The sequence below is a fragment of the Halichoeres trimaculatus genome, unplaced genomic scaffold (genome assembly GCF_033239565.1).
Source record: "Halichoeres trimaculatus isolate MK-OKI-2021-1 unplaced genomic scaffold, fHalTri1.1 fHalTri1_scaffold_20, whole genome shotgun sequence".
Classification (NCBI taxonomy): Eukaryota; Metazoa; Chordata; class Actinopteri; order Labriformes; family Labridae; genus Halichoeres; species Halichoeres trimaculatus.
This window is the reverse complement of record NW_027437198.1, coordinates 1,469,255-1,493,251: the sequence shown is the minus strand read 5'-3', so window position 1 is coordinate 1,493,251 and position 23,997 is coordinate 1,469,255. Positions and strand designations below refer to the sequence as shown.

General features: G+C 41.2%; 1 protein-coding gene across 1 annotated transcript; it reads left to right on the top strand.

Moving 5' to 3' along the window:
- Window positions 1–445: 445 nt before the first annotated feature.
- On the top strand, window positions 446–20,548 carry LOC141809939 (somatostatin receptor 3). Its single transcript, XM_074697192.1, has 2 exons — window positions 446–667; window positions 14,388–20,548. Exon 2 carries the CDS (start codon window positions 14,471–14,473, stop codon window positions 15,854–15,856), a length of 1,386 nt encoding a protein of 461 aa, XP_074553293.1. The 5' UTR covers window positions 446–667; window positions 14,388–14,470; the 3' UTR covers window positions 15,857–20,548.
- The last annotated feature ends 3,449 nt before the right edge of the window (window positions 20,549–23,997 follow it).

The following is a 23,997-nucleotide window of genomic DNA, read 5'->3' as shown; positions in this document are numbered from 1 at the left end:
AACCACTTGATAATGGATGGATGGATGGATGGATGGATGGATGGATGGATGGATGGATGGTCAGGAGATAGAAAAGCGATAGAACTGTGGTTGATAAATCTATTGTGCCTTTGACTGAAACAAACAGATGATAAAGGTTGAATTCCAGGTGTACAGATGACTCTGCCTCGGAGTGACAGGGAACATGTGTTAACCAAAGAGATCAATGATGAAGCTATAGGGACCATGGTTTGTTTCCTCTCTAAAATACTTCGATGAAACTTCTCTCTTTTTCTGTCTCACCCTCTCTCTCTCTCTCTCTCTCTCTCTCTCTCTCTCTCTCTCTCTCTCTCTGTGTGTGTGTGTGTGTGTGTGTGTGTGATTTTAACACCTCCCACTCGTGTGTGGAGTCTGTTACCAGGTTACAGACTGAGGCGGTGTGCGCTCTGCTCGGATGCTGCTGCAGACCCTCGCAGCAGCTCTGCAGCATGTTCCGGTGTCTCCCTCCGCATCTCTCAGCTCTCTGCCCCCCGTGCAGCTCCGTGAACAGCGGAGAACATCCCGGAGGACCGGACAATAAGGATGAAACTGGTCCTGACGGAGAACAGATCTGGTAATCCCGCGTCCGTCGCCGTCGGTCCAGTTTGACACGGCGGAACTCCGCGGAGTGAGGACTCTTTCTCAGGAGGTAAGTTTTAGACAGTGCCTGTTCTCTGAAGGGAGCTCTGCGGAGCTGATAGCAGTGATCATGTGTTAGAGCAGCTGTGTTACTATGAAGCTTAGCTCACCTGGAGCAGTGTGGCCCTCCGCACAGATAAACACTGACCCACAGAAAGTACTGCAGATCTGCAGAGGGGCTGGAGATTCACCCACAGACAGGGCTTGATGGCAAACTGTGCTCACTCTAATAGCGTTAACTTTTCTGTCTGACCTTCTCATGATGGATGAAATGATGAATGAACAACTGATATCAATCACTCCAAACAAGCTCAGAGAGGACAGACACGTCACTTTGTGGGTGGTTGTTTTCCTCTCTCCTGTAAATGACCTTAACCCTCTGATCTGTGCTCATTTGTTTGTTCCAGTTTTTAGTTTCTCCCTTCTTATTCTTTTGGTTAACTTTACTATCATCTTCTCTGTCACTCCTCTAACCCCTCCTCCTCTTAATTTATTTATCATCTACTCAGTGTCCTTCTTTATCTCCCCATCTTCTTTACCGTTGACTGTATTTTTGCTCCTCCTTATTCACTTTTTCCTCATTATTCATTTTATTTTCATTCCTTCATATCAATGTGTTTGTGTGTGTGTGTGTGTGTGTGTGTATGTGTGTGTGTGTGTGTGTGTGTGTGTGTGTGTGTGTGTGTGTGTGTGTGTGTGTGTGTGTGTGTGTGTGTGTGTGTGTGTATGTAACTCTGAGTCATAAATCACATTCTTTCAATAACACAAAAGATGTTGGTTCAGATTGACCATTTAAGGCTGGCTGACCAGGTTTCTGCAGCAGGGGTCACCAATGTGGTGCCCACGGGCACCTGGGTGCCCTCAAGAACCACTAAAGGTGCCCACAAGGCATGTTCCAAAAAAGTACTGGTCACAATGCAGCCTCTTCCTACAATCAGTAGCCACGTTTACATGAGGAGTTTTTCGTCTTTCCGAATTGAATCTTTCCGAATGACTTTTCCGAAAACAATTGTATACATGGAAAGGAATATTCCAATCTCTGGTCTACATGCGCCGCTGTAATCAAACAGAACAGTCAACGGGGCATGTGCAGAAAAACTTAAACATCATGAGATTTGTCCGGAGGACGACAGTTTGTTTATCAGTGTTGCAATACTCCGTATTGCGAGTTTGTCGTCCGTCCAGTCTTGAAATTATGTTCATTTCTTTCAAAGTTTGGATCAAAAACAAACTTTCCGCAGCAGTACAGTGCTGACGGCTCGCCGCCATTTTTAAAGTTGTGGAACGTCTCTAGATACGTCTTACGTCATATCTGAGCATACGCTGAAAGAAAGTACCATGACAACTTTCCGTTTGAGTGGATACATGATACCTCAATCGGTTTGGGGAAAGGAATATTCCACCCCTGTGAAACCGATTAAATGTCCATTCGTATTGGCACTTTTCTTTCAGAACGAGGTGTATACAAAGGTTAAATTCTTTCCATTTGAGCAAATAAACAGAATGCAAGCGGAACATTTGGGTCCATGTATACGTGGCTACTGTTCTGCAAATCATCAATAATAACTGTGAAATAATTAACATTGACTTGTGAGCAGTCTCTTTACACAGTATTACCACTCCTGCAATGATAAATGTTATTGAAAATGTGATGCAATTTTAGTTAGAAAGTTTTTATCAGACAAGTAGCCCTTTGTGCCACTTATTTGCCGTGAGGTAGCCCTTGGTCTCAAAAAAGGTTGGTAACCCCTGTCTTAGAGGCTGCTGTGCTGGTGTTTAAAGTCCCTGTGAGGAGTTTCTGAGTGATCCTGAAAAAGACCCCCCTCTAGATATCTGCCTAGTCCTAACCCACACTTTAAAATGAGATTATCAGCATCAAAATACAGGATACAAGCTATTTATTAATGCTTCTTCTGATTAATTTCATAGTGATAGTGGACACTGGAGCCTGACTGTCAGACAGAAAAAGGACAGAAGAGCAGAAGAAAGACAAACAGGAGAGAAATAGAGCACGAGCTAAAGGCTAAAACACAGGTTAATCTGTTTGTGCTTATGTTTATTCCAACCATGCAGCTGTTATTCTGCAGTGGTCTGTTTAAACTTGAGAGTCTAACAATAAAATGAAGATTGAATTTTAATCTGTATTTATTTGTACAGCCCCAATCATAACAAACGTTATCTCAGGACACTTTCCAAAAACCTAAACAGGTCTAGACCTGTCAATGTCAATCCAATTTCTTTATAGAAACCCAACATCAAGACAAGATAGGGAGTCTGATCTCATCTTAACCCACCACAAGCATTTAACAAGCTGCGGTGGAGAGGAACAACTTCCCTTTAACGGGCAAAAAACCTCAGACAGAACCAGACTCAGGTTAGACAGACACCTGAGGAGACTGGGATGGGGTTAAAAAAAAAAGAAAAGTTTAAAAGAAAAGTTGACAGAAGTACAAGGGGACACACACACATACACACAACCCAGCAAGCACAGACAGATGTATGCAGTCTGTTGCAGGTTGGAGTTGGTAGATGAGCTCTTGTAGGACAGAACCAGGATTCACTAACGTTACACGTTACAGACACGTCTCAGAGCACCGGGCTGTGAGGAGAGAGAAATATAGCCGGCAACTAAACTAAAGTTAGCTTGTTGTCACATTTCAAAGCGTAGCTCTACCTAACTGGTGATAAATACCTTACCTCGTGGAGTTGGATCTGGTAAAGGCTTGACTTTAACAAAGTAAATTTGTTCCAAAACAAACACACGCCTGATTAAAAGTCACGTCTTCCCCACAGCGTTGTGAGACTCCAGGCCAGAAGATGGCGCTGCGGTCCAATTAAAACAGATCCTCCTCATAATGTCTTTAAATTATTTTTTTCTGCAAAATAAATTTATAGACATTTGAAAAAGAGTTTTGTGAAGCAGGGCGTTTTCTTGTTGGCCAAAAATGAAAAAGCATTTTAAATGATAATCTGATTGGCTCAGTGTTATTATTTCACTGATGTTCTCTGTAACAAGCTTTGTTCATTTCACTTTAGCACAAATAGTTCCTGTTTCATCAACTGCAGCCAAGTCAGCTAATAAATAAATGAGAAAAAGTTTTATTTTTTGTCAAATATCCCCGCTGTGTATGAGGCCAACATGATCTGTTCATACCAGAGGAAAAACACATCAGTGAAAAGCTTCATGTGTGAAATGATGTAACTTTCTGCTGCATTTGATCCTTTTATTTCTCTTTGGGATGAAAACAGAAACAAATGTGAAAGCAGAGAATTCAGCAGAGGTTTGGTTTGTGATCATTGAGGAGTTAATAATGTGTTCATGCTCTAAAAAATAGGCACACAGACACACACACCCAGGGGCACCCCCACCCTGAAATCTAATTGGTAACTCTAGTACTCTTTGTCAGCAGGTGAGACTCATGTTTCAATCTTCTTTTTAAGGTGCAGGGATACGCTTCCTCTGCCATTATGTTTATTAACTATGACACCAAAAGATCTAGAGCTCCCCCTGCTGGCTGTCTGCAGTGGCGATCATAGGACATGCTTTGGCTCCTCCTGCGCAGAACATCAGCGCTCATGAAATGTGTGGTGGCTTCAAAAAGCGCAGAGATTAACTGAAATAATATAAATGCTTATTAAATATTGGTAAATTGATTCTGCTGAGGAACAGGTGTGTTATTCTCACCTGTCAGACACATGAAGCTCTGTTCATGTTTGTGTGCTGCTGCAGACTTGGTCCTGATCCCGGGTCAGACTAGCAGCATGTTGAAGGTAAAACTGATCTGGTGGAATACAATCAGGTTTCCTGGTCTTTGTCCCTGTGATGTCCCCCTGCTCAGTAATTCAGGTTGACATCTGGGGGTAATCCACAAGACAGGAGAAAGTCAGAGACTAATGTGAGGTCACACTGATCTCCTCAGGCTGTGTGTGATTCACTGAGTTTATTAAATATGACTCACTGAACCCACAGGAGAAACACACGTCATTCACCCAAACCCTCAGAGTGCGTGGATTAGATTTGATTTTCACTTCCACCTGAGGACAATATCATCATCATCATCTGAAGATCATGTTAGGAGTGTACATCAGCTGATTCACTTTAAGCTTAAGTGTGGATTGTTACACATTAGTTTAAAAAGATCTGGTTTGGTTTTGGAATACATTTAACTCCCTGAAAGTGCTCATGAAGGTCCATCTGCTGAGTTTCTGTTTAGTCCTCTTATTGAGACCCCTCATTACAAGTGGGAATAACTGTGTGTTTGCATTAATTTGAGTTAATCTCAGTTTAATTGCAAATACAAGAGTTTTTCATGGGGAGTCAAAAGCATTTATCATGTTTTCATATAAAATAAATATGTACATGCTTACACTTTAACCCTCTGACCTATCTGTTTATAAAAATACAGATAAATATGAACGTGGAATAACTCAAGAAACACCCGAGAGTTGAAATAAATGCTGAGCCTTTAGAATGGCTTTTTTTCAGTGACAGTCAAAAATCAGTGTAGTGAGAAACACATCCCACAAAACCATCTTTTTAGACAAACTTGTGTTAAAAGTGTTGACTCAAATCAAGTAGAAGTATAATGTGAAATGAAACATGAGTACTCATCTGAAGCATGAATACCTCTGGTTTGTAATTAAACTGTAGTGCACATACTCAGAGTGTGATGCTAAGACAACCTGTGGATTTAAGGTGAAGTGGTGCCTGAAGATAAAGTGGCTAACAGCAGATTATTAGTGATCTGTGGAATTGTGTGATTTCTGAAAGATTGTTGTCATGGTAAGAATTTATATGAGTTTTGTTTGCTTCCTTGTAGCCTAAAGTTGTTTTCTTGTAAGACCCCCCCCCCCCCATAATTTTACTCATAGAAACTCCTCTTTTCATTTAGTCCAATGTTACCTGCAGTATGATGGGGAAGCATTCATTTAACTGACAAGGTTCTGTCTTAAAATACATACTTGATATGTGGCAAGACACTAGAATAACAGAACAAACAAACAAAATGACAAGCCAAAGTACTGATTATATAAGATTTTTTTTATTACTAATTTTATTTATTTATTTATTTTTACATTTTTACCTGTTTATTAAATTTCAAAGTTATTTCAAATGTTGCAAAATTTTCAAACTTAAACATTTTTTGAAATCTTTCAATTTTTTTTATTTTATTCTTCCACATTTTTTAAAGTTCTGCAAATTTTTTGTAATTTCAAATATTTTTGTAATTTTTGTAATTTCAAATATTTTTGTAATTTTTGCAAATTTATTAAAGATGAAAACTAAGACGTCACATAAACAATTTCATTAACTGATCTTTTTTTATGTTTAGAAACTCATTCATTAGATTTTAACTACCGTAAAATATCAAATAGTAGCCGGGGCGTTTATTTGTTTCAATCACTGAGCAGACCAGGCGTTTATTTGGGACCGGGCCTTTATTTGGAACAGGCGTTTATTTCTTTCCCAGAAAATTACATTCAGCGGAAGTGGTAGCGTCTTCTTCTTTGACTCTTCAAAGCCTCATCATCTTTACGTTGTTATTGCATAATTCGTCCTGGCAGACTACCTGTGTTTGTTTATATCTGGCACGCCGCGCGCGGACTGATACACTAAGCGGTAAGTGCCGATCATACCCAGCTGTGGCTCTGCAGCGGAGGTAGCGCCGTTTTACGACATGATGAGAACTAGAGCCTTATTTAGCATTTTTTGTGAAAGTAACGTGCTGAAAATTCTCTAAATAAAGCATGAATGCAGACTGATATCAGATTTTTTCGGTGGGAGTCCGTTTATTTGTGTTTTGGGTCAAGTAAAATATGGGCCCATCTGAGTCTGCACTCAGACAGGGCAGACGAGCAGACGAGCAGGGAGGGGGTGTTTGGTGCGAGCGCTCTGGGCTTCTGCTGCATTAAAATCACTGCTGTAGGGTCATGTGTGTGCGGAACCGATTACGTGGATCCTAACGGATCACGGATCAATGATGATCCGTTGCACCACTACTAATAAAGTACAGTCTGATTATGTTTCTTTCACAAAAATCAGTTTTCAAGAGCCAACTGTCAGTTGTGAGCTCAGAGTTTGCATGTGTGTTCTGTAACTACGACCGTGGAATGAAAAAAAAAAAAAAAGAAATTGACTGCGGCTCATAGGCTGCGCAGAGTAACTTACCATACCCCCGGCGTTTATTTGGAACAGGCGTCTATTTTGCTAAACGTGCTGCTACACCCGGCGTTTATTTGGAACCCAGCGGTTAATTGGAACCCGGCGTTTATTTGGTATTTTACGGTACGTATAGAATTTTATACTTTATAGTCAGTGTAGTGGATAAAGTAGATTTTGTGGCTCAGGAATGACTTTAATGCGTGTGAGATGAGTGTTTTTGGATGCATAGCTGAACTTTAGATTCAACCACCACCCAGTCTCTTGGAAACAGCATAATTACTGACCCATGACATCCCCTAGGGGGGGAACCTGTACATCTGTTAATAGTGAGTCTCAGTTTCACTGTAAATGGTAAGTCACTCAAAGACTTCCCTGTGCCTATCTTTAGAGATATGCAAATAAAGAAGAAAAAATATTGTGATCTATAACAACTTTTGCAATATTTGTTTGAATGAGGTTGCATTGATCAGTATTGATGCATTTCAAGAAGTCTGGGAAATCTCACTCTAACTGGCATCAACACAGCATCAAGAAGATGTGTCCCTGAAGTTGAAATCTTTGATCCAGACTCAACGTTCAAGACTTTGTTGTGCACACAGAAAAGAAATGTGTTTCCCTCTACAATTAAATTCTTACTTTGCTGTCCACAATGAATGACAGCAATAGAAATATTAAGAATAGCAGGAAGAGCAGGAAAAAATGTGCAGTGGAATGAGAGAAGCATCACCTGGTTGTTAATGACGTGCTTACTACAGTCAGGTCTCTGAGCCTCATGCCACTTCATCCAGAGGAAAATGGCCATAGATCCATTAGATTAATAAGAATGTGCTGAAGACCATTAAACACAGCAGCAATGAACACATCGAGCTCTGATACTGCTGCAAGAAAGGCCAACAACGAGGGTTGTTGGTTTCTGAGTTGACTGAATCCCGTGCTGGCTGCTGCATGTCAGCACAAAGAAGAGGAGAGGATGGATAGTTAGCGTGCTCTTCTTTTTCTCCTTTCTGGCGAAACGGTGGGGACATGTTCGTCAAAGGCTGCAGAAGCAAACAGACCTGACTGGAAGTGCAGCAGAAGTTGTTTTATTGTACCTCTGAGCTCAAGTGTTTCCCTTTCTCCTTCTGAGCAGTGCTCTGAGGAGAGGAGAGGCTTGGAGGAAGATCCGTTCTTGTTCCCCTGCAGTTTATTTGGTTCCGTTTGATTTACGACGTTGATCTCTCCACTTCTCTTCTCCTCTGGTTTCCATGGTGATCCAAATTGCCAAATGCGATGTGAAACGTCTGTAATCAAGAGGAATTGTAGATATTGGAAAATGATGAATGTGACAGTCAGGCTGGTGAATCATAGATAACACTCTGGTCTCATAACAAACAAAGAACATTTCCCGGTGTTCCTTGTTTTTCTGCTCGCGGTTGTTTTTCTTTGTTTGTTGTTTTCTTTGACTAAACCTCCAGTGAGGAGGAAAGGCTGGCTCTGCAGCCGTCACACTGTCAGAACAATCAGCTTTCTGTGCGTTTCAATGATGAAGTCCATTAGTGAGCTCCAGACACAACTGTGTTTTCCTCTGCTTGCAGTCTGGAAGCATCGTCATACACTCTTAAGAAATCATTTTGTTGAAGGAGATGGTGAAGAAATGACTTTAATACAAGTGTCCTCTGAGACAGGGCTCACAGGCTTCTTTAATTGTGTGTGATTAAATCCTGCAACCAACAAATAACGGTGAGGGAAATGACATGACCTCCTCTAGTCCTACAGCGGTTTTATTGTGTGTAAGGGGAAATACTTCAGATACTCTGAAACTACAACAAGAATAGTTCAGTGGTAATGTGTGGAACATAATGCTACCAGTGACAAGTTTCAGTTAATAATTTAGTCAGATACTCTCATTTTCTTTCTTGCCACAAGGTAAATAAGAACATTAATTCAACTAGTGTCCCTCTCATACCCATGCCATGGCTTTGCACGAGTTACAGCTCAAAATCTTTATTTTTTTAAACTAGTTTTAGAAAAGCCCCATTTCAGACTCTGTCTGGATCTCTTCAGCTTAGTTGCTGTCTCTTTAAGGCTCCACACCACACAAAGCCTAGTCCCTCTGGAGGCCTGACAGGGGCAGAGCACCTTGGTGTTTGAGGCCCGCCCCTTCAACAAGTCTTGAACCAGTTAAGAGGTCTTATGCAGTGACCCCGTCATTCCAACAAGTCTTGTGAAGACCTGGAGCTATTTTCAAAGGGATCATTTTAACCAGTTAAAACACAGATTCAAGTATTTCTACAACACATGGGGTTGTGGTTTGAAAATGTGCGAATGCTTAGTCTGAACATCCAGCGCTGTGACTGTACAGTGGTGGAAAAAAAGGTTTCAGACACCTCGAGCATTTGTGAAATATTGCACTCTTAAGTCTCAGAGTGTAATTTCTTTACTTCTTTTAGGACAGTTAGAGCCAAATACTAAACAAATCCTAAAAGAGCCATTAAAAACTTAAAGTTGATTGGTTCCAAAAAAATACTTAAGAAATTTGGAGTATTGGGTCGCTTTGGTGCCAGTGATCCTCTAAGGCAGTGATTCCCAACCTGTTGGTCCCCTGGTGGGCCGCGAAGGTACTGCAAGTGGGCCGCCAAAGCTTTTCCAAAATAGTTTGATTTTTGTAGGGGTTGGGATGTAGTTATGTAAAAATAAAAACGTTGTGACATGTTATAGATGCTGTGTTAGTGACCGTGGAGCCTCCAACATGTTTCTCTTGTATTCAGTTCAGTCCTTCATGTTCCATCTTTATATAAAAAAAAGTGCTCTCAGAATGTATGGCTGGGTTTCTGCTACATGTATAGGATCGTGGCACACCGCCACGACAAAGTAAAAGCCGCCATGCCTTCTGAACTATGATCTTTTCTTTTCCTGATGTTTCAGATGCAAATCACATTGCACATAGCTCTTGTATGCAACTAAAACTTGCAGATTGCCACAAACTATTTTCGACGCTGCCCGGAATCAAACAGTTATCATTCAGGAGCAAATCATCTCTCTGTGTTCTCATGTGAACTCACACTCATGGTTGGATCATATCACGGTCTAAAATAATAAAAGACAGAGCTCTGGTGGGTATTTGTCGTTCACAGTTCTCAGCTATCAGCATCGCGCACAGCGGAGTTCCGCTCCAATGCGCACAAGACGCACTGGAGAAAAACAATTCCACGCTGACCCTGATCATTCATCAGTGTTTACAGATGCACCTTTTCTGTGTATAAGGTCAGCACAAGCAGAAGTGCACCTGTCACTCAGTGGTTTATATTTGCTTTAAACTTCATCCTGATCAGCATGTGGAGTCTGTGATGATGATCAGTGCAGTGCTTACGCTGAGTTCACTCACGCACACAGCAGCTATTCCTTCTCCCGCTCGTCCAGGACTCACCTTTCTGCTCTCTTTGGGACAGAAGTTATAGTTTTGTTGTTTTCCTCTCATTCTTTGAAAATCAGCAGAGGAGTTTTCTTCCAGCTTTCAGAGATCAAACCTGGAATTCTTCATACCACACTGTACCTCTGTGCAGGGGCGTGTCCAGACTTTCAGACTGGGGGGGGGGCACAATGAGAGCAGCAGCATAGGTGGGTGTGTGCGGTGGTGCAAACATACAAATTATTACCATTTGTCTTGACTCACTACTTTAACTATGAGCAACTATGATTGTATAAATATTATAACCCAGTGTATGATTTTAGAATAAAACGTATTATATATTACTGTGCATCAGCCTGTCTAATAAATTTAAAATACTTTTTTAAGCCCAGATAAAAAGATAGAGCTGACCGTAAACAGTGCCATTAGATAAGGCTAAACTATGTTTGTGTTAAATTGATAATTTACCAATAAAAGTTTTAAGTTATAGTATGTTTTTATGTATTTACTGGTCGGGGGTGGGCCGTGAAAATGTCTGAGACATAAAAGTGGGCCCTTTATTAAAAAAACACAACTTATGTTGCTGTGCTTCAAAGCCAGCACATTTAAAAGTTCTTCAGAGACAAAAACATCTGAAACAAAAAAACTAACACAGGAAACACACCTGAAGATACAGATTCTCAGCCAGGAAGGGAAGAGCTGCTGCCAGAAAACTAAAAAGTGCAGATGCAGACCTCCAGCAGATGGATCCAATCTGCAGAAAAACAGACCAGCCGGCAGCTTGGACAAACCAAGATGTACCAGGGTTTCTTCAGCAAGAACTGACCACGTCCTGATCCACATGAGCAGGAAAACCACCACATGACATCACAGGAGCTTCAGCAGCAGAGGTCAAAGCAAACTGGGGTTACAAAGCTGTCAGGAAGCCCTGATCAATGAGAGACAGAGGTTAGCCCCTTGCACAACCTGGACTGCCAGGAACTGGAAGAAGACTCTGGTTAGATGAGTCCAGTTTCCAGCCTTATCTCCATCCTGCTGATGTGAGGGGACCCAAAAGACCAGACCAAGCTTTACCTCCAGCAGGTACAGGACCAACTGTCAGCATGGGGGAGGCAGGGTCATGGTTTGGGGATCCATGAGAGCTGCTGTTGGTCATTTCACTGTCTGTGATGGCACATTGATCTCTGGCAAGGACTGAACCATTCTCCAAACCCACATGCTTCCCTCTGCACATGCTCGGTTCTGTCCAGGTCCAAAATGAATGTTTCGACAAGATACTGCCCCTTGCTGCACATCCAGGGCCAGGAGAACCTGGCTGCAGGAGCACAGGATCCTGGTCTTAGAGAGGTCTCAATCCCCAGTTACCAACCCCACTTGGAACACAAAAAAGATTTTTCCACAAATATTTGATGATTTTGAGGTTGTTCAAAATTTTAAAACTTATTTCCACCTTTATATTCCTGTTTAGAATATAGGTGAAAACATGGTACCCCATTGTGGAGACATATGTAAATACTGACTGACCATGAGAAAAAACTCAGAAAACAGAAATAACTACGCACCATTCATTTGAACACAAGCTCACATAGTCTGCAGGTAAACTACGTCAAATCAGTATGGCTTCCATTAGCAGAGCTAGCCCCACCAGCCCTTTATTATTATCGCATCTTAACATGTCTGTGATGTCAGTGCATTGATCAAGTGATGGGGTTTTATGTCAGTTTAACCAGACACAGTTTACACACAACTTCCCCATCTCTCAGATCAAAACACTGACAAACACCAGCATTTAGAGCACACCACAGTAATTTAAAAGATGAATAACTTGTTTTGTTAAGTTGCAAGGTGATGAAGTTTAATCATTAGGTTTAATAAATTAGCATATCCCTAATCCATAAACCACGTTTAATCTCTGAAGCTAAATACAAAAGCACAATGAGCAGCTCGGTGAGGTTGTGTTAGTGCTGTTTATAACAGTACAAAACAACTCTTTCCAAATCAAAGAGTGTTTTATTATTTATTAGTATAAAGTGATACTGAGGGACAGATGCCCTGTTTACCGACCACAGTCAAATGGAAAACAATGTTCCTTGGACCAGTGTTTGTGGCCAATGTAAATGTGATGTGTCACATTAAAGTCCCTGTGTGGAGTTTCTGAGTGATCTTAATAAAGTCTCCTTTCTAGATGTATACCTAATCCTAATCCACACTTTAAAATCAGATTATCAGCACCAATTTTACAGATTACAGCTTATTTCAAAATGCTACTCCTTAGCTTTCCAATCAGGTTGAGTAGGACAAGACTGATTTGACAGCATATTGAAGTCTGTTTGACATCACCATGCCGGCTGGCAAAGTAAGGTGGTGAGAAGAGAGATCTGTGTTTTTCTGCTGAAAACGATTTCTGTGATTAATTTTGTAGTGATGGTGGACACTGAGCACCAGCTAAAGGCTAAATCGCTTGCTAAAAGCACAAACGAGCTAAAGGTTAAACATGACATAAAGGGTAAAAAATGAGCTAAAGGCTAAAACCCAGGTTAATCTGTTGGTGCTTATGTTATTCCAACCCACAGTCAGCAGTTATTCTGCTGTGGTCTATTCAAACTTGAGAGTCTATCAACAAAATGAAGAGCCAGGTTACGTTAGCTCTGCTTGGTGAGGTTGAAGATGGTAGATGAGCTCTGGTAGGACAGAACCAGGATTCACTAATGTTACACGTTAAAGACACATCCCAGAGCACCGGGCTGTGAGTAGAGAGAAATATAGCTGGCTACTAAACTAAGCCACAAACTGACAAAGTTAGCCTGTGTCACGTTTCAAAGCGAAGCTCTACCTAACTGTTGATAAATACCTTACCCTGTTGAGCTGGATCTGGTAAAAAGTTGACTTCAGCAAAGAAAAGTAGAGTTCAAAAGAAGATCTGATCTCCATTCATTTCCAAAACAAACACACGACTTGTTCAGAGTCACGTCTTCACCACAGTGTGTGTGAGACTCAAGGCCAAAAGGTGGCACTGCAGCTTGATTAAAACAGATCCTCCCCACAGCCTATTATGAAGCTTAGCATGTATATGTTACTGCTGATTCCTCACCTGTTTGCAAAAACTGCGATTCATCTAAATGTAAAAAAAAAAGTGGCACACTATATCTGGGACGTTTTGGCAACATGCAGTTTGTAAGACATGTAAGAGAGATAATTTAAGAAAGTGTATTACAGCAGCAGTTTAAATACATCTAATCTCATAGCTGAATTCAAATGGATACAAAAAGTAAAGCGGGAAAAAAAGGCTGTTTTTTGGACTATCTTCTGTAGTGATGGTGTTATTATGATTTCCATAATGAATATGTCTAAATAACACAGACTGCAGCAGTGGTACCTTTACAGTATGAACACTGTGGGTTCCCCTCTGTGTCTCACTCCATGTTCACTGGACTTCTGCTGAGCTGATAATGAAGAGTCAATCATCAACATTGATCATGTGCAAGGAAGCAATCTGGTTAATTTATAAAGCTGTCTTATACAAATCAATGAACCTGCAATCACAACATATAATAGTTTCCTGTTGCAACACCTGTAATATCATCATTTTATCTGCAGGCTGTATTTTTCTTTTCTCTCTCTCTCTCTCTAAATTGTGTCTCAGCTGCTCTTTGTCATAATGTTAAACACTGTGATGCTCAGGGTGTGTTGTAACTGCTTTGCTCTCAGAGTTTTAATGTGTAAAGAACCAGAACAAGCTTTAAAACTCTTGAAAAAAGATGCACAGGAGAACAAGTTTAAACATTCCAAAATTCGTCGTCTGCTTCATATCACACACTGACAAACAGGGATGTGCTCACAGGTCAACCCAAGAAATTCTGGTCCGGCAGGCACAGGAGTTGTTTTTAAAACTGTAGACCTGTGGGACTCTAGTTTTTCATTAGAGCACAGTAAACAGGATGCTGATCGTGTTTAAAGCTGCTTTGTGCACTAATGTTCCCTTCTTTTTCTTTAGAGAAAGACATCTTTTGACGTCAGTAGCACAGCTCATTGTGTTTGTATGGTGCTGTAACCTTCCTCATGTCCTTGGCTAGCATAATGTGGTTGTGCTCTATTCCTTTTCAGTGGCTCCGGAGATGAAAGAACATAGAAAGTGTCAGATATTCAGTCCGATAACAGATTGACTTTTCTCTCTAACAGAACAGATGGGTGAGAGCTGAGGCAGCAGAAGGACAAACCCACAGAATTACATCGCGGGGGTCCCCTTGCCTCCCAGGCTCGAGATGATGGAGGAGACGTGGGAGAACAGCAGCCTTGCCGGCCCCTCCTCTGGACCAACGCTGTTTCTCCTCATGTTCAACGACAGCAGTCTTAATGAGACGTTGTTCAACTCTACAAACTCCACCGATCCTGACGCCTCCTCTGGCCCCAGCGTGGCAGGGGTCCTCGTCCCACTCATCTACACCATCGTCTGCATCATCGGTCTGGGGGGAAACACACTGGTGATTCACATAGTGCTGCACTACTCAAAGATTGAGTCAGTGACAAACATCTACATCCTGAATCTAGCCATTGCAGATGAGCTCTTCATGCTGGGCCTGCCCTTCCTGGCTGTGCAGAACACGCTGCAGTCGTGGCCATTCGGCTCTTTCATGTGTCGCCTTGTCATGACTGTTGACTCCATCAACCAGTTCACCAGCATTTTCTGCCTCACTGTGATGAGCATTGATCGCTACCTCGCTGTCGTCCACCCCATTAGATCCTCAAAGTGGCGGCGCCCTCAGGTGGCAAAAGTGGTGAATGGCACAGTGTGGGCTCTCTCCTTTCTTGTTGTCCTTCCTGTCGTCATCTTTGCCAACATCCAGAGAGCTGGAGGGACCTGCAACATCGCCTGGCCTCAGCCTGCCAACATTTGGAGAGCAGCCTTCATCATATACACCTCCACAGTCGGGTTCTTCTGCCCCCTCCTCATCATCTGCCTCTGCTACCTACTCATCGTCTTCAAGATCCGCAGCTCAGGGAAGAAGGTCCACGCCACCTCAACCAAGCGCAGGAAGTCAGAGAGAAAAGTGACGCGAATGGTTGTGATCGTTGTTGCTGTGTTTGTGTTCTGCTGGTTGCCTTTCTACGCCCTCAACATCCTCAACCTGCTGATGTCGCTGCCCTCTGAGTACCAGGGGCTTTACTACTTTGTTGTAGTGCTCGGCTATGCTAACAGCTGTGCTAACCCTATCGTCTACGGCTTCCTGTCAGACAACTTTAAGAGAGGTCTCCGGAAAGCTCTCTGCCGCCCAACGAGGAAGGTGGAAAACCATGAGCCAATGGAGCGGCAGCAGCAGCAGGAGGAAGGGCGGACGGCGCTCATGCCCAGAGAGAGTCTGAGACGAGCCATTAGGGATGAAGACGATGAAGATGAGGAAGATGTTTCAGAAATGACTGAGGTCTACAGAATCGCCCAAAACGGTGATAGCAGCTTCCGACCTCAAAGCGTGTTGCAGCCATCAACCCCCAAGGACAGAGACACGGGTGGTGAGCTGAAGACAGACCCTGTTAATGGGTCCTCACTGACGGTCCCTCTGCTGCTGAATGGGACGAAGAACGGGAGCATTAAAACTTTACCAGAAGAAAACCAGGAACAGAGCACCTCACTGGAGATCAGTTATTTATAGTCATTTATGGTCTGCACACAGACGGTGGTGGGCTCAGTATTCAACACAGCAGCCTCTCATCAACTGTTGTTTGTATTAAAGCTAACCAACAGTAAAAACATGGACACAGTTTTACTAACGAGCCTTTGGATCATTCTGGATCGATAGAGACTCATTTGAACAGATGCTGAAGTATTGCCTTCATACAAAACAGATACGTGTTTATATGTTGTACATATGCATGGTGGAATGTACAAAGTTGTGCCTTTACTGAGTTTTATGCTGTTTATATCGTTGATCCTTGTTCTTGTAGCCTTTTAATATAAATGTGACAATCATTCACTTCAACAAGACTATATCTAACTTTGAACCAGAAAAACATTGCTGTTCACTCAAAGATAAGTCTGTTAGAACCATACATGTAGCTCCTATGACACGGCCCAAACACAGAGGTCACGCTCCCAGGTCCAGTTTTGTGACCGAATTACCCAAGACCCTGTTTACATGACAACCTTTCACCTAAAATAGAAATAACGCAGTGGAAAAAAAAATCTGCGCTCACATGGAAACGGTGAAGGACTGAAAACGCTGTAGTAAGCATGCCAGGCTTGTAGGTGGCGCTATAACGGTGTTGTCCAGAAGCAGCTTTTGGTAGATCTCCTCTGAAGTAGAGTTGGGCCGATCATCTGGTGTGTAGGTGAATGCTAAGAGCAGAAGCGGAGCAACAGATGCTCATTTTGTCAAAGGCAGTCAGCAGATTCAGCAGATTGAGCAGCACAAGCACAACGCGATAGTCCACGACGATCGTAACAACAGTACTTTTGGACTGTTGGATGTGTGAAACGGAGCCTGACGTCAACTTTTCCACAGAAAACTCCAGCTTACTGTTTACAAGACAACGCTGGCTGCAGCGTTTCAGAAAAATCCACTCTGAAGGACATTTCCAAAAGTTTGCATTTTAGGTCGGCTGAAACGCTGTTTCCGTGTAAACGCCAGGCTGAAACGCAACTATACCTTTGCATTTCATCCTAAAACAGTTGTTGTGTGAACAGTCCCTAAAGTGATACCTAACTAATGTGTCAACTAGCTATCAGATAGCATCTCAGACTTTAAGCTTTAATATACTCCAACAAAATTCAGCCATGTACAGAAGTTGTAAATGAAAAAAAATGAAAACTTTAAAGATCAAACTTGGTCACATATTCTAGTGAATTTTCAAGGAACTGCAGTGCTTTGGAACTTCAGTTTTATAGTACATTTTCAGCTCTAAAGGTTTGTTCTGTCTGGAAAAGTAGAGGGTACACCCCATTAGAAGGTGACCCTATGGGGCCAACAACAATCCATAAATGATCCCTTTAAAAACAAAGAAAATCACCTTAACTAAACAATTCCAGAAGGGGATTTTTTTTACTACTTTTATAAAACAAAGAATTAAACATTAAATAGCACTAAATGAGCAAGACAACAAAAACCCCAGGGAGAGGCAGCAGGGCAGCAGTCCCCAGCTCAGATGCCTCTCTGTGCTGCAGCAGTCAGCTTTTGGAGGCTGGGACCAGGTGAGCCCCACTGACAATCAGCAGTCTCATCTGGAAATGAGGAGAGGGACAGGGAACACTCAGAGAACACATCAACCTGTAACAGTACATTCATCTGCAGGGTGTTCAGGCTGTGTGATAGAAAATAAAAGTCAGATTTCATCAATAGAGCTGAATGTTTCCAAGAAGAAAGTTGTTCATTTATGAAAAGAAAGCTAGTCATATTTGAATAAGTAAGTCAAAATGTCATTCTGAACATTATTTATGAGTTATGTAAAGCTTTCGGTCAACAAGAATCTCCTCCACTTAAATTTAAACTACAATTGAAGTTTCTTGTAAAATAACTGAAATTATGTGAAATAACAAGTTTATCGTTGTAGATGTACAGTTGTTTTACTTGTAAATTTATTTTGGCTTAACTTGGCAGCTGTTTCTCATCTTTTTGTTTTGTTTTGTTTTACGTTCTGTTTTATATTTTTTTATTTTGAAAGTGTTGGCCCTTTTTTGTCATTTATGAAATCGCCCAATGTAGCTTGGCCACCAAATGAATATGTTTGTGAAAAAGTATGTCCTCTAAATTCTGTGGATTTTTTTTTTAACTTAAAGTCCTTGTGAGGACTTTCTGAGTGATCTTGAAAGAGTCTCCCTTCTAGATAAATGCCTGATCCCAATCCAAACTTTAAAATAAGATTATCATCACGGATGTAGGTTATTCCTAAATGCTACTTCTTAACTCCCTGATCAGGTTGAGCAGGACTGGATTGATTTACAGCACATCTAAGTCTCTGGGACAACACCACACCGGTTGGCAAAGTTAGGTAGTGAGAAGAGATCTGTGTTTTTCTCTGCTGAAAACGATTTCTGTGATTAATTTTGAAGTGATGGTGGACACTGGAGCCTAACTGTCAGACAGAAAAAGGACAGAAGAGCAGAAGAAAGAGAAACAGGAGACAGATAGAGTACCAGCTAAAGGCTAAATTTGCTTGCTAAAAGCACAAACGAGCTCAAGGTTAAACATGACATAAAGGGTAAAAAATTAGCTAAAGACTAAAACCCAGGTTAATCTGTTGGTGCTTATGTTATTCCAACCCACAGTCAGCAGTTATTCTGCTATGGTCTATTCAAACTTGAGAGTCTATCAATAAAATGAAGAGCCAGGTTACGTTAGCTCTGCTTGGTGAGGTTGAAGATGGTAGATGAGCTCTGGTAGGACAGAACCAGGATTCACTAACGTTACATGTTACAGACACGTCTCAGAGCACTGGGCTGTGAGTAGAGAGAAATATAGCTGGCAACTAAACTAAGGTACAAACTGACAAAGTCAGCTTGTTGTCACGTTTCAAAGCGTGACTCTACCTAACTGTTGATAAATACCTTACCTCGAGGAGTTGGATCTGGTAAAAAGTTGACTTTGACAAAGAAAAATTGAGTTCAAAAGAAGATCTGATCTCCATTCATTTCCAAAACAAACACAGGACTTGTTCAGTCACATCTTCACCACAGTGTGTGTGAGACTCCAGGCCAAAAGGTGGTGCTGCTGTCTTATTTAAACAGATCCTCCTCATAGCATCTTTGATCACTGCTTCATTTAACTGAAGTGGGGTTTTTTTTTCTTTTCAGTAAAAAAAGCAGAAAGTCACATTCCACAGGATGAGGAAAGTCAGATCAGAGCTGGTCTTTAGCAGCAGCTATAAAGAATGAAGAACTCACAGCTTGGGTTTAGACGCCTGACTGTCAGTTTTAAGCAGGTTACTAAACCAGGAATGAATAGAATGAGGCAGGGTAGACTCTATGAGTGGACGGGAAATCCTCCAAAGGTTTTTGTAGCTAACTACAGTCCACAGCCGGGCTTCATACACTCAAAGACTCACTGTGTGAGGCGGTGGTTCTTTGTTGAGCCCCAATTTATTAACACCATAAAAGCAAATGTGGCACCAATCCTCCATCATTACTCAGAAACTCACCTTAGAGCTGTTCATTCATGAAACACACATACACACATACGCACACACACACACACACACACACCACGCAATGGTTATCTTTATCTGTCTGTATATGCAGCTGAACGATGCCTCGTCTTATTCTCTGTGTTGGCTCTGCTCTCTGCAAGTCCTCAGCCCACACACAGATGCACAGACACTCACACACACACACACACACACACACACACACACACACACACACACACACACACACACACACACACATTCTGGAGAGCTGCTCTGAGCACCACAAACCATCATTAAAGTCACATTATGGAGGGATTTGTGTGGTTCTACTCTGTTTGTAAGGCCCCTGAGGCTGCAGTCTGATGAGAGCCAACATTCATTCATCGTATGTGTGTGTGTGTGTGTGTGTGTGTGTGTGTGTGTGTGTGTGTGTGTGTGTGTGTGTGTGTGTAGTCTATAAATATTCCAGTGTGTTTGCCGTGTGCCACAGACTACCTGCAGTGATAACCCATCCCAGCACAGAGGTGAGAGTCAGCTGATGAGTCAGAGTCTCCACCCACAGTCTGCAGCTTAGCTAACAGGCTGTTTTCACTTTATGTAGCAGAAAACAAAACACACACGCACACACACACACACACACACACACACACACACACACGCACACACACACACACACGCACGCACACACACACACACACACACACACACACACACACACACACACACACACACACACACACACACACTGCACATAATAGGATGAAGACAAGGTGCAACATCACCCAGTGAATGGTGAAACTCCATCATGTGGATCATGTTTTGGTTTTTGAACAAGATTAGCTGCTCATTATTAAGCTCACACACGCAGGATAATAGAGGGGATGTTTAATGATCCCTGAGGAACTCACTGAGTGTTTCTGACCCTGTGCGCTCTGAACTCATCCCTGACTTAAACTGATTTGATGATTTAAGATTAGGCACACTTCCAGCACAGACTCTAAACCCTTATTAAAGCAGATGGCAATGTGAAATGTTCTTTTTTTCACGTATAATCATAAACAGTCTCTGATTCAATCCACCCATCGAGGGATTTCTGTAATGGTGTTGGAAACAGGTTAGGAAGATTTTTGCATTGTGTTCCTTCCTCTCCGTTTCTTGTTCTTGTTGGAGCAGCTGCAGAATCGAACGTTTTGTGCCATGAAACAGATATGTTGTTATATATATATATATATATATATATATATATATATATATATATATATATATATATATATATATATATATATATATATATATATATCAGACATTTTTTCTGTCTCGCACTGAGTCTAACTTGACATTTTGGGCACATGTCTGTCGATCTATTAATAATTAAATATTGTTTTTTAATCACACAAACATAAATAACACCTCCCACACACTCTCTCTCACATATCTCATCTCTAATATCACACCTGGTTTTATGTTTGTGGTGCCTGAAACAGAGAGCCAAGCAGTGTCCCTTTGTTTCTACTTTCCATCCATCCATTGATCCATTGATCCATCACCACTTAAGTTTTATTCAAGTTCATTTTTTACAGAGAGAAGTACACACAACTACACACAACTCTTAGTTTTATGTTAAGCTAAACAGACCCAGGCAGGGGTGTAATGTTATCTTACAGACTTGATCGTAGAATAGAATAGAATAGAATAGAATAGAATAGAATGAACATTATTAATCCTCAAAGGGAAATTCAGAGTCACGGCAGCAGCAAGAAAGTATATTGAACAGAACATTCAAGAATATATAAATAGAATAATAAAATAAGTATCAGCTAGAAAAAAAAGTCCATCAGTGACGACAGCTTGTCCATCATACTCCATCAGTCTCCACCTCTACAGGGTCCAAGACTGAACTTCTTCAGCAGTCTGTGTAGTCTCTATTTACTGTATCCTGTCCATTCACAGCAGGTGAAACCTAACCTTGCAGAGCAGACGGACCTGCCTGATTCAGTTTCTGAACTCCTGCAGGTCCATCTCTCCAGGCTCCAATGACCGACGGTTTCACTCAGCTAAATTCTGACCGGCCCAATCAGGGAAGAGAGGCACGAGCTGTGGGAGCAGACGTGACGTCAGCAGACTTTCGTACTTGTCAGCATTCCTTTGATTCTTAAGTTAAATTTATAAAAATGGAAGCTGTCGTCTAACGCCCTTATCACAGCTGTTTCTCGTGATTCAGCAGTTGTTCATCTATTGTTTCTTAGAAGCATCGGCTCACATAAGCTATGTCATACCGTGGCTTGATGTGGATTGGTCCGTGGTGAGTGTGTTAATCAGAACGGTCGTCCAATCACCAGCTGCGGATTTTTTTTAAAGTCCCAGCCCTGAAAACAAATCAGAAGAGCTGCTACCCAAATGGACTGGTGAAATAATTCCGTGGTGGATATATGAAACTGTCCATCTGGCGTGTCAGGTTGGGTGAAACTCTTCCAGTGTGGCATTTGTGTCTAGTATTAGTTCTGTTAGCCATGTCTGTGAATAGCTACTCTGTCCTCTGGTATTTCCTCTGGTGTTGGGTTAGCAAGGCTAGCTAGCTTGTCCACCTTATTAGAGATAGATCTTACATTCCCCATACCCATGGCTGAAGGACAGGCTGATGTCGTCACTTCTTAGCTCACACCACAGCACCAGCACATCATTCTTGTCTCTTTCCCCTCTGCTCACAGAGAACACCAGCCCCAGCACCAGTTAGCATCAACATGCTAAGGTTGCTAACAGCTGAAATCTTGTGTGTAAACAATGCAACCATGCAAACACGACCAGTGTGGTATGAATGTCCAACAAATGAGACATAAAAAGCAAAGACGAGTACAAAAAGAACCAAAAAAAGAAAGACAAAAAATGACAAAAAAAGATCATAAATAGACCAGTAATGTCAATTTATCTCATTGAAACTAACATAATACAAACATGTTTTATATGATGTCTATTTTTTATTCAAATATTGAAGTTAATGCTACTCTATGTGTGGCTGTGTGGCCCTGAGTCTAAAAATACTCTGACCATCACAGACTTTACAGCTCAAGAACTAAAACAAGAACATTTCTATTGTTGCTTAGCAACACAACACTGAGACTTTTTTTCTTTTACATCCCAGCACTGAGTACACAGAGGAGAGCTAAAGGAGCGTGTGTGTGCAATGCAGTGTGTGTGTGTGTGTGTGTGTGTGTGTGTGTGTGTGTGTGTGTGTGTGTGTGTGTGTGTGTGTGTGTGTGTGTGTGTGTGTGCGTGTGTGTATGCTGAGGCTCTTCATCAGGTATTAAGATGCAGAAGTGGAGGGATTCAAGATTGAAGTGGGAACTCTGATTGAACACAGGTGTTTACAATGTCCTCCAAATAATCAGATACATTCACCTCTCCCTGTTTGGAAAGCACTTTGAAGTTACACAATGTTCAACACAACTCACTGGAACCTCGCACACCTGGTGTGTTTTATCATTATTTTTACAGAAAATTTACACAGGAATCAAAAATACAGCCGTATGAAGATGGTGCACTGAAGCTGACAGAAACTGATTTAGCTGTAGCTTATGGTCTGTTTGATTTTGTGGCCTGCTGAGAGGTGTCACAGAGAATTCAAGATTACCAATTTGCCAACAAACCTTAATGGAAGCTTTATATATATAAAAAAAGGACTGAAATATCTACATATTTACACAAAAAAGCAAATCACAGAAAATCACCCTTTCTGCTTTCCTTTCTGTCATAAATGAGTGAGAGGGGTTATATATATTCAAAGTAAAGTACACTCACAGTCTAACCAGGCCTCTGGATAACACAGTATTCTAAAGAGAGTTGATAATGTGAAGTGATAATGAGTGACTTTTAGTGATGTTTTTATGATGATGTTTTCACTGAAAAAATGTGTGTTTTTAATAACAATAATTTTTAATGGCTTTTTCTTGTGAGCTTTGAGCACATTTGGACCCCATATAAAATGTGCCCAAAGCAGTTCAAGAGATCAAATTTAACCTTTTCTCACATAATTCAAGTAAATCAAGTGTGGGCATCAAGAACTGCATGTGAAGAAGACAAACTGGTCACAGACATGAGGAGCTTTAAGAACAATATTTAAACTTCTTTCAAACACTTATCAAAGTTATATGTAAAATGTTCACTCTGAAAATACTGTAAACAAACCAAATCATTCTAAATTGACTCATTGTCTAGTGTGACTAATATATGTTTCTTTCCTCTTCATGATATTATTTTTTGACTGATTCCACTTAAAAAATGTAAAACTATACATTGGAAGTTACTTGATTACAAAAATGACTGTTGCAAATAAATATTCAAGCAGACAGTGTTTCTTAATAGTTTTTTTTTTCAGTTCATTTTTTATCTTTTCAATTAGTCTTCAACAATAATCACTTTTATTAAATGCAATGATAAACCACTCCTTCTACAGTTTTTTTTCGATTGCTAACATGCATTGGTCAAAACTGAAATCGCATGTTCAAAACTCTTAGCACAGTCTGCAAAACAGCAGTTAATGTGGACCAAACTGTGGATCTCTTTCCATTGCTTTCACACAAAATGCATTCTGTGACCACAGTCACCAAAATTCATGAACTGTTTTCTCAGTTACTAGTTTACCACCTGCAAAACACTAAACTTTTATAGCACATTTTTC